Here is a 13924-nt window from a genome sequence, read left to right as displayed (position 1 = left end):
TGGGCCACTGTGTGAAAAAGGATTCTGGACGAGATGGGCCTTGGGCCTGATCCAGCAGGGCTGTTCTTGTGTATGTTCTAATGCCTCTGCAGATACTTGCTGGATGCAGCTGCTCTAGAACCCTTTAGGAGGTCTGTGAAACATTCCATTGTCGAGGCCTAAATGTTGGTAAAAATGAAAATGGTACTAGCTGGCATACTGAAACAGCCTGGAACAGAAGCTAGTGCAGAGTGGCCTTTATAAAAAGAAATGAAAGCAAGGTGTGGGAGGTAGAGAAGACCTTTTAGCCATGTGTCCTGGAGTTAGTGGGGTGAACACTCTGGTGGCAGGGATGGCCCAAGAATGCACTGTCTAAGGTAAGGCATCAAATGCAGCCTTGCCCCATGCACCTGGTGGGGGCCAGCCCCCTTTCAAAAGTGACTCTTGCAAGCTTTGGAAGTGATGCAGGGTGGCGTGAAGAAGGAAGGTTGCCAGCCGTGTTCCCTCTAACAGGGATTCCCAGATGTAGTTCACTACAACTCCCAGCATGCCCAGTTGCGATGGCCTTTGGCTGGGGATTATGGGAGTTGTAGACAACAACATCTGGGAATCCCTGTTAGAGGGAACACTAGTTGCCAGCAGCTTCCTCTTCTCCCTTTGTGCTCCTTGTGAGCTTTGCAAGGGTCAGATTGATCCTGAATTGCTGCTCCAATGGCCGTGTGGGGGCATCTTGTCACTCTGCCTCACTAATCTGCCACCGGAGGCAGCCGCCTCACCTTGCCTCATGGAAGGACCGCCCTGGCTGGTGAGTGAGCCTCGGTGTGAGAACAGGGGCGTTTCGAGTATTCCAGAGTGCTGCTCTTTTTACCTATGACATGTCAAAGGGTATGTGCAAGGCTGGCATCCCTGGGCAGTGGCCAAGGGCCTGCCACTGATCTGAGACCACCTCTGTGCCCGTCTTTGCACCGACATCAGCATTTGTTTCTCCGGAGGCCTGGCGCAATTGGATAGAGCTGTGCAACGGATTCAGATGGCAAGGCAACTGAAGTTAAAAAGTAACCAAATGTTATTTATTAGCAAAAAACAACAACGGGGGGGGGGGCTTTATGGAAATAAAAACCATTCATTCCACAACAAATGGATGCATGTTTCAAAACACAGAGATAGTGAGATTCAAGAAAACAGGTTGACAGCACCAAATGAGATTTACTCAGAGCAACCGGAAACACTTTCTTGGACTGGCCAGTGCATGGCAAAATGCTGGAACAAACATCTGCAGACTGGAAGGGCAGTGCTCTGTGCCTGCCTGTCTCAGTGCCAGCATCTGTATTGAACAGAAATATGCATCATACAGCATGTACCAGCAGTTATACAGCTTAGGAGAAAGTGTGCTCTTTGTCTCTTGTTTCTATAGCCATTTCTGTTGTTATTATTAATTATTATTATTACTACTTATGGCATCATCAGTGTGCACCATGCCTTGTGCCACTGAGCTAGATTTCCCATAGCATTTCCTTGATTATACCAATCCCAAACACAGAGTCCGTTGACTGGCACGCCACTGCTCTATTTCTCCATGCATGTGTCTGCCTGCAGTGCCAGATTGATGCCTCTACAACATAGTTTGTGGCATGCCAAGAAGTTTGCCAAGAAGCTCAGTGTGCCAGGCCTTAGGGCTATCCCATCATATCCTCACAACAACCCTGTGAGGTAGGTTAGGCCTAGGGAGGGTGAGTGCCCAAGATCATCCAATGAGCTTAGGGGCTGAGCAAGGATTAGAACCCAGACCTCCCTAATCCAAGCTGACTGCACTATGGTGGTTCTCACGGATCCAGATTTGGCACTGTGCTGTTGAAACAGAAGCTGCAATGTGTGCACGGATCTCCACCATCTATCTTCATTCACTGGGGTGGGGAGTGGTGGTGAAGATGGGGCCATTGCTCAGTGGTAGAGCATCCGCGTTGCATTCAGAGCGGCCCAGATTATTCAAACCCTAGCATCTCTAGGTAGGACTGGAAAGACCCCTGGCTGAAAATCGTGGAGAGCTGCTGCCAGTCCGTGCAGACAATACTGCGCTAGATGGACCCATGGTCTGACTCAGTAGAAGGCAACTTCCTATGTTCCTGCTTCACTGAAGGGCACTGTGCCATGAGACTATGAAGTTGTCCCTTCACTGAGTTCAATGGGAACATCCTGCACCAGGAAGAGCTCTGTGTACACATTGGAGCGGTCCCCGGCTAACTGAGCAAAGAGGCACCTTTTAAAAGTGGTGATTCTCTGACATTTGGCAGGGGGAGAGCAACCGGCCCTATCCAGCCCCAGCACAGCATCCCTCCAGTGGATGTTGCCGGTGTCTATCTCATGTTTCTTTTTAAGACTGTGAACCCTTTGGGGGAGAGGGAGCCATTTTATTTATTTATCTATAGCTAAGTAAACCGCTTTGGGAACTTTGGTTGAGAAGCGGTAAATAAATATTTGTCATATTTGTATCACTGGCTTCTGACACTTTGCTAGACCTTCTCCGCCACCCTAAGCATGCCTCTGCTGGCACAGCAGCTTCAGATCCAAAGTGCACGGCCCATTTATGTACTGAGCTCAACACACGTGGTCTTTTTCACGAGACCAGGAGTTCTCAGGCTTGGGTCCCCAGATGTTGCTGGGCCACAACTCCCAGAATCCCCAGCTGCAATGGCTTTTGCTTGGGGGTTCTGGGAGTTACAGTCAACAACATCTGGGAATCCCCATTAGAGGGAACACTGCTGGGGACCGAAGTTTGAGAACTCCTGTACTAGACTGACTCCTTCATGTAAACACCCCAAACAAAGATCCAGCTCTAAACAAGTCTTCAATCCAGGGCACACTGAGGCATAATTTGAGCACAAAGCATTCGCAACACTTCTTCAGTGTGTCACTGAAGTCCGCTGAAGGTGCATGAAAGGCAGTACATGGAAAGTGGGAATAAATGGACACTGATGGAAACCCAACACTGACCGTGCTCACCAGCTGATATCAATCAAAGCCAACAAAAAATGATCATGTGAATCAAACAATAAGTAACAGTTGCAAGTATATGACACTTTCGAGTGTGCACCCACAGATTTTGTAAAGTGGCAACCCAAGCAAAGTGAAGGATCGCACCCTCCTCTGTAAGCTTCATAGTTGTCTGAAATTCAGTCACCATGATGACTTTGTCATTACAAATTTGTAGCAGGTAAAAATCAGTAAGAAGCTCAGACACATTATAAATAGCGGATTTATGCCCCAAATTTCTGTGATCAGATGAGTCTGGTTTCAATATCCACAAATATGTGTTCGTTTCTATTGAGATCCCTCTTCTTGGACATGTACGGCTTCGTGCTATGCCTAGATACTCAGAATTAAGCCCCTTGTTATCCATAGGACTCATTTCCTAGTTGGCATGTTTCACATTGTGACCCAAGGCTTATTAAGTAGGCACTAACAGTAGAACCCAGTTATCCAAATTCAGTGATCTGTTACAGGCACTAAAGCTTCAATGCACGGGGTGGGTGGGGGGGAATTCTCATCATTAAATGACTCGGGGGGGAAGCTCCCATCATTAATCCAATTCATTTGAATGAGGGCATTAATTCACATGCTCTCAAGGCAACTTTCCATTTTTTTTAAATAAAAATGGTTCTTGTATCCTATCAGGTCATCTTTTGCAGTTTGTTTTGACATTTGTCCTAAGGGGGATCCTGTAGAGAGTGTAGGGGAGGAGTCAGAAGGGAAAGGGGTGCAGAAGAAGAAAAGGGAGTTGTTGCTGAATAAAACTTTCATTAAATCCACATAAGAATTCCTTGTGTGTAGGAGGGGAGCAGCTATAAAAGTTATCTTCCATTTTCTAGTCTACCTTAACAATATTTCCACATGCCCACAAGCAGCATGGGAGCGGCTTCTTAACATGTGTGAGGATGTCCTTCAGATGGGACCTAGACCTTATTCTGAAGCAGGAGCTGATTCACACAACCGTTTTTGATTCTGAAGTCAACAGGAGTTGACTTTCCCCCCAAGTTAAACCAACTTTGTGGATATTTTGACATACCCCAAATTGTGGCTCATCACATCCTGATAAGGCTTGGACAATGATAACGGTTTTCAGCTTTGGGTCCCCAGAAGTTGTTGGACTACAGCTTCCATCAACCCCAGCCATAGTGGCTGCATATGATGGGAGTTGTAGTCCAGCAACTTCTGGGGACCTAAGGTTGAGAACCCCTGGACTATGAGTCACAAGCTTGAGTCTATGAGTCACAATCTGAAAAGTCTCAAGACACCATCACAGCAGAAGTTTGGGGTATCCAAATCCACTGGGGAAAAGTTAACCCCCAGTACATACAGCATGGTCATGTGAACTGGCCCAAAGTGTCTGAGCTAACATGGTGCGACATTGTAGATCGTGACCTAAATGTACCAGCTGCGCATGCAAACACTGCTGCGGATTGAACCCTTTATAGTTTGCAGACTTGAGTCTAAATCAGGGCTGCCCAAATCTGGCCTCCCTGCAGATTTTGGACTAAGGATAGTCTGATAATTGGATCCTTCACATCTATGTATGAAAATTTAGGAAGCCACTGATGAAGACTTGAAGTTGAAATGTGTCTGGCTTTTCCTATGAAGAGAAATAAGGATCTACAGATGAAGAATTCTACAGTTTGGGACTTTCTAATCAATTCCATTGTTGCTAGTTGTTTTAAACTATGCTTTTGTAAACCAGATTATCAGATTTTATTTTTCAAAGCATTTTGAAGCATATTCCGTAATTTTCTATCAAGATAGATAAGCAACAAATTTGTAAATAATAAATATTATTTGTTTATATATGATACCCCTGATCTTCTTTATTCTGTTATGGACTACAACTTCAATAGTACCCAGCTACTGGCCACTGTGGCTTGGGGTGATGAGCATTGTAGTCCAACACACCTGAAAGGCCAAAGCTGTGCATCCCTGGTCTAAATTAAGCTGACAGTATAAGCCTCAGATACCATTATATTATAAACAGAGCAGTTATTTTGGCACAGAAGGTTCTTGCCTCCAAACAAACAGCAGTTTTATAAAGAAATCCTCAGCAAGAATTTTCTAAAAATCTATTCTAAATTGGCATTTGGGGAAAAGGATGATTGTGACTTCGCTCCTCTTCAACCATTATGGCAGATTCTTCAAAAGAACATAGAACTCCTTATAGGGACAAGAATGAATGTCTCATTGGGACAGTTCACAGTCAGTTGAGATAGCAATCAACTGATAAAGATAATTACCTCCTTAGCTTCCATTGATTACAAGTTTGCATTTGAAGGGTAATCTATGACAACCATTTCCCACAACCAACCAGGCTGTTTCTTATCTGTTGTTTACACTTGACTGTCTTATGGGGGAGGTGGGTTTGGAAGCCAGGGTGGGCATTCCAAGGGCCTCTGAAAGAGATGCTCTCTAAGATCCAATGGCTGCCAGGGCAGTGTCCAGCTTTTTAGGTAGTCCAGTTAGACATCAGACCTTCTTTTTTGGTCATCTTTTGTCACAAATGGCCAGACCTCATTTGAAAAACTGTGTGCAGGTCTGAGCACTGCATTTTAAGGTCACTGGTAAACTGGAACAGGCTCAGAGGAGAATAAGGAAGATGGTGGGGAGTCTGGAAATCAAGTCCTTAAGGGATGGCTGAAGAAGCTGGGTATCTTTAGTCTGGAGCAGAGAAAACGAAAGGGAGATATAATAGCCACCTCCAGCTATATGAAGGGCTGCCATAGGAACCTAGGAAGCTGCCACATACGGAGTCAGACCATTGGTCCATGAGTGGACTTGTTCTTGGCTGCTCTTGTTGGCAGGGCTAGAATTAATGGTTGAAATTATAAGGAAGCAGATTCAAGCTAGACTTTAGGAGGAATTTCCTAACTGTAAGAGCTGTCTGACAGTGGAACAATCTGCCTCACACTGTAGCTTACTTTCCTTCATTGGAAGGTTTCAAGAACAGGTTGGGAGGCCATCTGTCAGGGATGTTGTGGCAGCTTCCTGCTCTGAGCAGGGCTGGACCAGAAGATCTCCCGGGTCCCTTCCAATTCTGAAGTTCTAGGGGATTCTATGAAATACCCAAGGATACAGGAGCTCTGTTCAGTTTCCAGAAGGAGATGTGCTCTGGGTGACAACAGTAACTACTCCACCTCAGGATCTTTTGGGCTTCCCATATCAGGGTGACCCTCAATTGATTGTCTTGGGAGTGTTTGGGGCCATTACTGGCCTCCAGGTTTGGGTGTGCCCACATGGAAACAATATTTATGTGAACCAGTACCTCTGTGAGGGTGATGTGTGTATGTGGCCACCAAGATATCAGAGATGGGGACGGCACCTTTTGGAGCCAGTGCGGTTATTCTCAGTAACTGCATACATAGTACATATATGGACTTGCCAGTTCACACAAACTCCACTTCCATGTGAGCACGGTTTGGAAGAGGTGCTGCAAGCATTCAAGACTTCTGCATGGGTGCTAACATCATGTGTGAACGGATGCTTATTGATTCCATCTATATTGCAACATACTTCACTTCCATCCAAGAGCTGGAAGAACTGTAGCTCAGGGATGGCCAACGTGAGGCTCCCCAGCTATATTGCAACATACTTCACTTCCATCCAAGAGCTGGAAGAACTGTAGCTCAGGGATGGCCAACGTGAGGCTCCCCAGCTGTCGTTGGACTACAACTCCCATCATCCCTAGCTACAATAAACTGTGGCTTTTGGTGGTGGGAGTAGTATTCCAGCAACAGCTGGTTGGCCATCCCTGCTACAGATATTCCAACACAACTAATACACCAGCGGCCATTAGATGTGGAGATGATGCAGTGATGGAGATGTCCTAGGACAATGCTTGCTTTCCCACCTATGGCTCCTGTGCTTCTTCCACCTCCAATGAAGCCTCATTAGCATGTGACACCCTTTGGGGTGGTTGTTTTTTTTTTTTTTTAATCAACCCCTTCTTCAGAGGGAATACAACGAACTGAGAACTGAGGAGATTTGAGAGCCCTGGCGGCCGGGCAGCTGGAATGCTCTTGTGAAGGCAATCCAAGAGATGCAACTCAGCATTTCCTGCCTTGGGAGTCTCACACGGTTCTCCTTTCAGTGAGGTAGCTCTGTTGTGGAGTAGAAGCGTGCGAGGACAGGTTGCTTGTTCACCACTCAAGCAAGCAAAAAGGAAAAAAAAGGTACAATTCTTCCCTTTTCCCGCAAGATAGTTATAAAAATACCAGGAAGGTTTTTCTTTTTTAAAAAAACACATTTATATACTTTTTTTTCCTTTTTACAATTTATAAAAAGATGTTACCAAAAAAAGAAGTGCACACCATTAAACTTCTGTTCCATCATGTAAATTGTTGTGAACTTTCACCTCCAAGTTCACTTGCTTGACCTTTGCCCCTTGGACCTTGTAGGCACCTTCGTTTTCACATAGGATGTTCAGGTTCTTCACTGTGCAGTACTGTCTGTTGACATTCTTTTCCACCCTCTCTGTGTTTTTCTTGGCTGCCTCTACTTTGGTATTGAGAGGATATTCCTCCAGGGTGCCTTTGGCAGCCTTTTTCTTTTTCCTGTGTTTCCGACATTTCCTGGTCACAAAGCAAACGACCAAGACGACAAGCAACAGGAGCATGGTGGCCGCAAAGGCGCTGCCAATGGACGCCCCCGTTTGCGACAGAGAGGCGGCAGCAACTGCCTCTTGCCGCTCAAGGTTGAGAGACTTCATGTTTGTGCCATTCTTGACTTGATCACCTTCGTTGTCGTAGATCAAGGAGTCGTCCAGGACCAGACCACCCTTGTGGTCCACGAGATCCCGGCGGCTGCGTTTCAGCTGGTGGACAAGGGAACGTGGCACCCGGGGGCCTGCGATGGTCTCGGGCCCAATGATGTAGATCACTTGAAGATACCACTGGTGGCCGGCTTCCACCTGTTCAAAAAGAAAGAAGCGCCATGATGTCCCTTGGGATGGGTGGCAAATTTGAATGGAAAGTGTCCACTGTGTAAACAGAAAGAAAAACTCACCTTGGACAAGGTAAGTGGGATGTTTTCCTGAGACAGTAGGGCAGTTCACACAATAATTACTGTATTTATTATATAGGGAGGGCAGGATGCCTCCTTGTCTTAAGGAGGCAATTATTAGACCTCTTCTAAAGAAGCCTGCGTTAGATCCCTCAGAGTTGAGCAATTATAGGCCTGCTTCCAACCACCCATGGCTGGGCAAGGTAATTGAGAAGGTGGTGGCCTCTCAGCTCCAGGCAGTCTTGGAGGAAACTGATTATCTAGACCCATTTCAAACTGGTTTTTGGGCGGGCTATGGGGTGGAGACTGCCTTGGTTGGCCTGATGGATGATCTCCAATTGGGAATTGACAGAGGAAGTGTGACTCTGTTGGTCCTCTAGGGTCTCTCGGTGGCTTTTGATACTATTGACCATAGTATCCTTCTGGAACGTCTGAGGGTGTTGGGGGTGGGAGGCACTGTTTTATAGTGGTTCCGCTACTACCTCTCAGACAGATTCCAGATGGTGTCGATTGGAGATGGTTGCTTTTCAAAATCTGAGCTTAAGTATGGTGTCCCTCAAGGCTCCATACTCTCTCCAATGCTTTTTAACATCTACATGAAACCGCTGGGAGAGATCATCAGGGGATTTTGAGCTGGGTGTTACCAGTATGCTGATGACACCCAGATCTACTTCTCCATGTCAACTTCTTCAGGAGTTGGCATATCCTCTCTAAATGCCTGCCTGGAAGCAGTAATGGGCTGGATGAGGGAGAATAAACTGAAGCTGAATCCAGATGAGGTACTTATTGTGCAGGGTCGGAACTCTAGAGACGATTTTGATCTGCCTGTTCTAGACGGGGTCACACTTCCCCAAAAGGAACAGGTTCACAGTCTCGGAGTACTTCTGGATCAACTTCTTTCCTTGGTTTCTTAGGTTGAGGCGGTGGCCAGGGGTGCTTTCTATCAGCTCCGGCTGATACGCCAGCTGCACCCGTTTCTCGAGATCAATGACCTCAAAACAGTGGTACATTTGTTGGTAACCTCCAGACTGGACTTCTGTAATGCGCTCTACGTGGGGCTGCCTTTGTACATAGTCCAGAAACTTCAGTTGGTTCAGAATGTGGCAGCCAGGTTGGTCTCTGGGTCATCTTGGAGAGACCGCATTACTCTTCTGTTGATGGAGCTACACTTGCTGCCAATAGGTTTCTGGGCAAAATACAAAGTGCTAGTTATAACTTACAAAGCCCTAAACGGCTTAGGCCCTGGGTATTTAAGAGAGCGTCTTCTTCGCTATGAGCCGCACCGCCCATTGAGGTCTCTTGAGGAGGTCCGTCTCCAGTTGCCGCCAACTCGTTTGGTGACTACACAGAGACGGGCCTTCTCGGCTGCTGCCCCGAGATTGTGGAATGCGCTCCCTGCTGAGATACGATCCTCCCCATCTCTGGCACTTTTCAAAAAACACCTGAAAACACATCTCTTCAACCAGGCTTTCTCAGTTTTTTAAAACTTGTTTTTAAATTGTTCTGATTATTTAATTGTTGTTTTATGATTTTTTAATTGTTAATCATTGTTTTTATGCTTTAAAATTTTTGTTTTAATTATTAACTGATTTTAATGGTGTTTTAATGTAAACCGCCCTGAGCCTTTTGGAAGGGCGGTATAAAAGTTTTAATAATAATAATAAAATTAATAAAAATAATAAAAATAATAATAATAATAATAATAATAATAATAATTATTATTATTATTATTATTCTGAATAGAAGATGACCCTGAATTTAAGATGATCCCCCCTTAAAAATATGGGTTAAATATAGGTTATACCAGGGTTTCTTAACCTTGGGCTCCCAGACATTGTTGAACTACAACTCCCATCATCCCCAGACATAGCCTTTGTGGCTGAGGATGTTGGGAGTTGTAGTCCAACAACATCCGGGGGCCCAGGGTTAAGAAACCCTGGGTCATACTATTTATCCAAAAGGAAGAGGAGCCTACATTTTATGGTACCATTGAAGAATCAGCTGGCAGAACCTAAACAACATTGTTGGTTCTGGCTATAACGTTTAGGTCACACACCTTGTAGAGTGCATCTACTTTCATGATGAAGCCATCCACTCCAGGCATGCTGCTGACTGGGTGGAAATCGGGCATCTCGGAGGCAAAGCAGGCATCAAACGGAACATCGTGGAAATATTTGTCGGTCACTTCTGGTTGATTCCGGTCCTGCAGTTGGAAGAAAGCAGCAGGTGATGACAAGGTGAATGGGTACCCTCTGCTTTAAGGCAATGGAGATTCAAGGCAACCTTTCTAGTTAAACCAGAAACAGAAAGTTGTCCAAATGCGGCTTCCTGAAGAAAAAAAGTTGGCCGCAGGGGAGAGAGAGAGCCTAGGTATTAAGGGTCAAGCCACAAGGGATACTGCACCAATCATAGGTGCTTGCAGGGCTTTTGCCTTGTAGCCATTGGAACTGGGGACACATGTGAGGAGACTAGGGTGTTTAACCCTTTCTTCTTGTGTTGTAATCTCTACAAAAAAGGCTTCCAGCCCTCAAAGCTGCTATAAGCACCAGCTGCAAGAGGATTAAATGCCCCCTTCCTGTGTGCCATAATAATTCCAATCCAGAGTGCCCTCCCCACAATGGCTGCTGTTTTAATGAAATGGGGAGAAAGTCAGCATAGGTGACGTATGTCTGGTTTGACCTGTAGAGTGACATTAGGTCAAAGACTGGACTTCTGGATCCAGGTCGAAGACATTAGGTTAGGGGTTCCCAACCTGTGGCCCTCCAGGTGCTGCTGAACTACAACTCCCATCATCCCCAGCCACAATAAACTGGGAACCCCTGCGTTAGGTAATTATCCCAAATTCAGCCATGGATTTTATTCCAGACTAAATTTCTCCACCCTCCAAACCGGGTTCTTGGCAGTGATAGGAACATAATAAGCTGCCATATACTGAGTCAGAACATTGGTCTATCTAGCTCAGTATTGGCTTCACAGACTGGCAGCAGCTTCTCCAAGGTTGCAGGCAGGAGTCTCTCTCAGCCCTATCTTGGAGAAGCCAGGGAGGGAACTTGAAACCTTATGCTCTTCCCAGAGCGGCTCCATCCCTTGAGGGGAATATCTTACAGTGCTCAACTTCTGGTCTCCCATTCATATGCAACCAGGGCAGACCCTGCTTAGCTAAGGGGATAAGTCATGCTTGCTACCACAAGACCAGCTCTCCTCCCACCATATCCATGCACAATCCAGTTTCTCGTACCAGCAGCAGAAATCTGTGCTTTAAGTGCTTGCTAGGCTGGATGCATCCATACTGAGGTCCCTCGTTATAGATGGTGCCAGTTGGGTCAAAGAAGGGCACGTAGCCATCCTTCCCGGTACAGAGATACACTTTTTCCAGCTGCAGTTTGTAGGCTGAGTTGAGGTTCTGCTCGGGATTCCACATCACCCGGCCATAAAGGATCTGACCTGCAGAGAAAAGGAAACACTGACAAGAGTCAGGTGTGATGGAGCAGTTGGACTAGGGTTGGGGAGACTCGGGTTCATATCCCCACTCAGCCATGAATCTGGAAAGCTGGTCTTGTGGTGGCCAACACGACTTGTCCCCTTTGCTAAGCAGGGTCTATCCTGGTTTGCACTTGAATGGGAGACTACATGTGAACACAGTAAGATATGTGATTAAGGGATGGGGCCGCTCTGGGAACAGCGCCTGCATGCTTCCATGCAAAAGGTTCCAAGTTCCCTCCCTGGCATCTCCAAGGTAGGGCCAAGAGAGACTCCTGCCTGCAACCTTGGAAAAGCTGCTGCCAGTCTGTGTAGACAATACTGAGCTAGATTGACCTATGGTCTGACCTGGTATAAGCAGCATCCTATGTTCCTATGACTACAAATCCAATCATCCTCAGCCACAATGGCCTTTGGCTGATGGGAGTTGTAGTTCAATAACATATGAGGACCCATGGTAGGGAATCCCTATGTAATAGCCCTCCTGACAGGGTTGGATGGCTAGCTCCAGTGCTACCCTCTTTTTTTAGCAATGTGCCCCAAACAGCTAAGCCATGGGGAGTATTAGGATTAGACACACTGAACAGAAACCAGCAGTTACAAAATCAAAAGATGGTTTATATTAGCAAAGCGGGGTGTGTGTGTGTCAGGGTTTGGGCGGGGGAAGTCCAAGAACATTGGGTGACCAATGGTTGGGAACCCTTGAATTAGGCTGCAAGTCATAATAGAATTAATGTAGCGCATTCATATCACCCTGCCCTGTGCTTTTTACAGTTCAGTTAGATAACAGAAAGTGCTTTTAGATACCAGCACCCCAAATCGTACAAATCATACCCTTTGAAAAAGCTCCCTTGTAATCCATCTCTGCCATCGACATTTCTGATAGGGTTGGGTCCATCAGAAACACTTTCTCATTATTGCAGAGTTGGAACTCCGTGTTCAGGGAATACACCACCGGAACTGGCCGGTTAGTTTGTTGAAACGCAATTGGGATCAAAAACCTAAATGGGGAAGAAAAAGGAGCAAGAAGAGAAGGCCCATTAAACAGTTCCAAATAAGGACAGAGTGGCAGGCAAACAGCCTGTCTCCCCTCGCCCCCAAATCAGTCTGAGCCCCCATTCCAACCCTTGCAGTAGCCTTTCTTAACCTGGCGAGTTAACCTGATTTTTATGGTGCCTTGTGATGTGGGTAGCACCATCATTCCTACAGGGGGATGTTGAAAAAAAATGCACCTTCGCTTATGGCCTTGGGCTGGGCCTGGGGTTCCAAACCTTGAGTTCCAAGATGCTGTTGGACTACAACTCCCATCTAGGGATGTGCATGAACCGGGTCCGGGCCAGTTTGGTGGTGGTGGGGGTTACCTTTAAGGAGTGGGGAGGGTGCCCTTACTCCCCCCCCGCCCTCTACGTTTTCCCCACCGGCGCTGTGATGAAAATCACTGTTGCGGGGTGGCAGCGTACCTCCTTGCCACCCCGGTCAGCGTCCTCCCAGAAGTGGCCGATGCATGTACACATGCACAACATGCACATGCGCACCGGCCACTTCCAGGACGACGCTGACCAAGGCGGCAAGGAGGTACGCTGCCACCCCGCAACAGCGATTTTCATCACAGCATCGGCAGGGAAAATGTGGTGGGTGGGGGGAGTGAGCACCCTCCCTGCTCCTTAAATGGTAACACACACACACCCCCGTTAACGATTCGGCCAAACACTGGACCTTCCGACGCGGTTCGGTGGTCTGTAAAAGGACCGCCGAACCAGTTCATGCATATCCCTACTCCCATCATCTCCAGCCACAATGGCCTTTTACCACTGTGCCTGGGGATGATGGGAATCATAGTCCAACAACATCTGAGGACCCAAGGCTGAGAACCCCAGTTCTTCCTGGATTGCCCACCCACTGATAAAGAAAGAACAGCCAACAGCATTACTATTCGGCCAAAGGGGTCTAGGAAGATTCGCTGCCAAGATTCCAAACTGGGACCAATTTCTCTGCTTGCCTTTCAACCCTTTTAATCTGACTGCTGGTACCAATGGTGTCAAGCACCTGCTATGCCTTTGGGAAGAATCCAAAGTGGCCTCTGTGCTTTTTGAAGCGTAGCACAAAGGGGCAACTGTGATCTTAAGATCGCAGTTTTAAGCTTGCTTTCACCCTCTACAGTGCAGGGTATTCATGAGCCATCGTGCACTGCCAGAGACATTTGCAGGGATATTGTCACCAGCTTCATCTCATCTGAGCTACACGACAGTACAACTGACAGTAAGGTTGTGCCAATATTTCCTCTTCAAGCAGGGAAAAGAACATTGTATGTCTCAGGAGCCATACTGTGAAGACGTCTTGACAGAAGGAGTGAGATTTTTTTAATGCTTTTAAACAATTAGCCTGTTCTCATCAGTTCTTTGAATGAATGAACAAACCAAGTGGTTTT

The 13924-nt window shown here is 46.6% G+C and overlaps 1 protein-coding gene and 1 long non-coding RNA gene across 5 annotated transcripts in view; one reads left to right on the top strand and one right to left on the bottom strand.

Annotated features, from left to right (window-relative positions):
• Positions 1 to 1022: 1022 nt before the first annotated feature.
• The window catches only part of FRAS1 (Fraser extracellular matrix complex subunit 1), a 383137-nt gene continuing 370235 nt past the window's right edge, over positions 1023 to 13924 (bottom strand). For all 4 annotated transcript variants that reach the window (XM_053252057.1, XM_053252060.1, XM_053252061.1 and 1 more), the window contains 4 exons: positions 12331 to 12497; positions 11255 to 11460; positions 10073 to 10219; positions 1023 to 7924 (listed from right to left, as the gene is read on the bottom strand). In XM_053252057.1, the coding sequence (XP_053108032.1) occupies positions 7328 to 7924; positions 10073 to 10219; positions 11255 to 11460; positions 12331 to 12497 (1117 nt within the window). In that variant the 3' untranslated portion in view covers positions 1023 to 7327. The remainder of the gene's footprint in view (positions 7925 to 10072; positions 10220 to 11254; positions 11461 to 12330; positions 12498 to 13924) is intronic.
• LOC128326025 (uncharacterized) lies at positions 7896 to 13873 on the top strand. The gene is made up of 3 exons (XR_008307806.1): positions 7896 to 8029; positions 10064 to 10253; positions 13657 to 13873. It is a non-coding gene; the product is annotated as an uncharacterized LOC128326025 (long non-coding RNA).

The sequence above is a fragment of the Hemicordylus capensis genome, chromosome 5 (genome assembly GCF_027244095.1).
Source record: "Hemicordylus capensis ecotype Gifberg chromosome 5, rHemCap1.1.pri, whole genome shotgun sequence".
Classification (NCBI taxonomy): domain Eukaryota; kingdom Metazoa; phylum Chordata; class Lepidosauria; order Squamata; family Cordylidae; genus Hemicordylus; species Hemicordylus capensis.
Note: the sequence above shows the minus strand (reverse complement) of the source record. Positions and strands in the feature narration are given on the sequence as shown.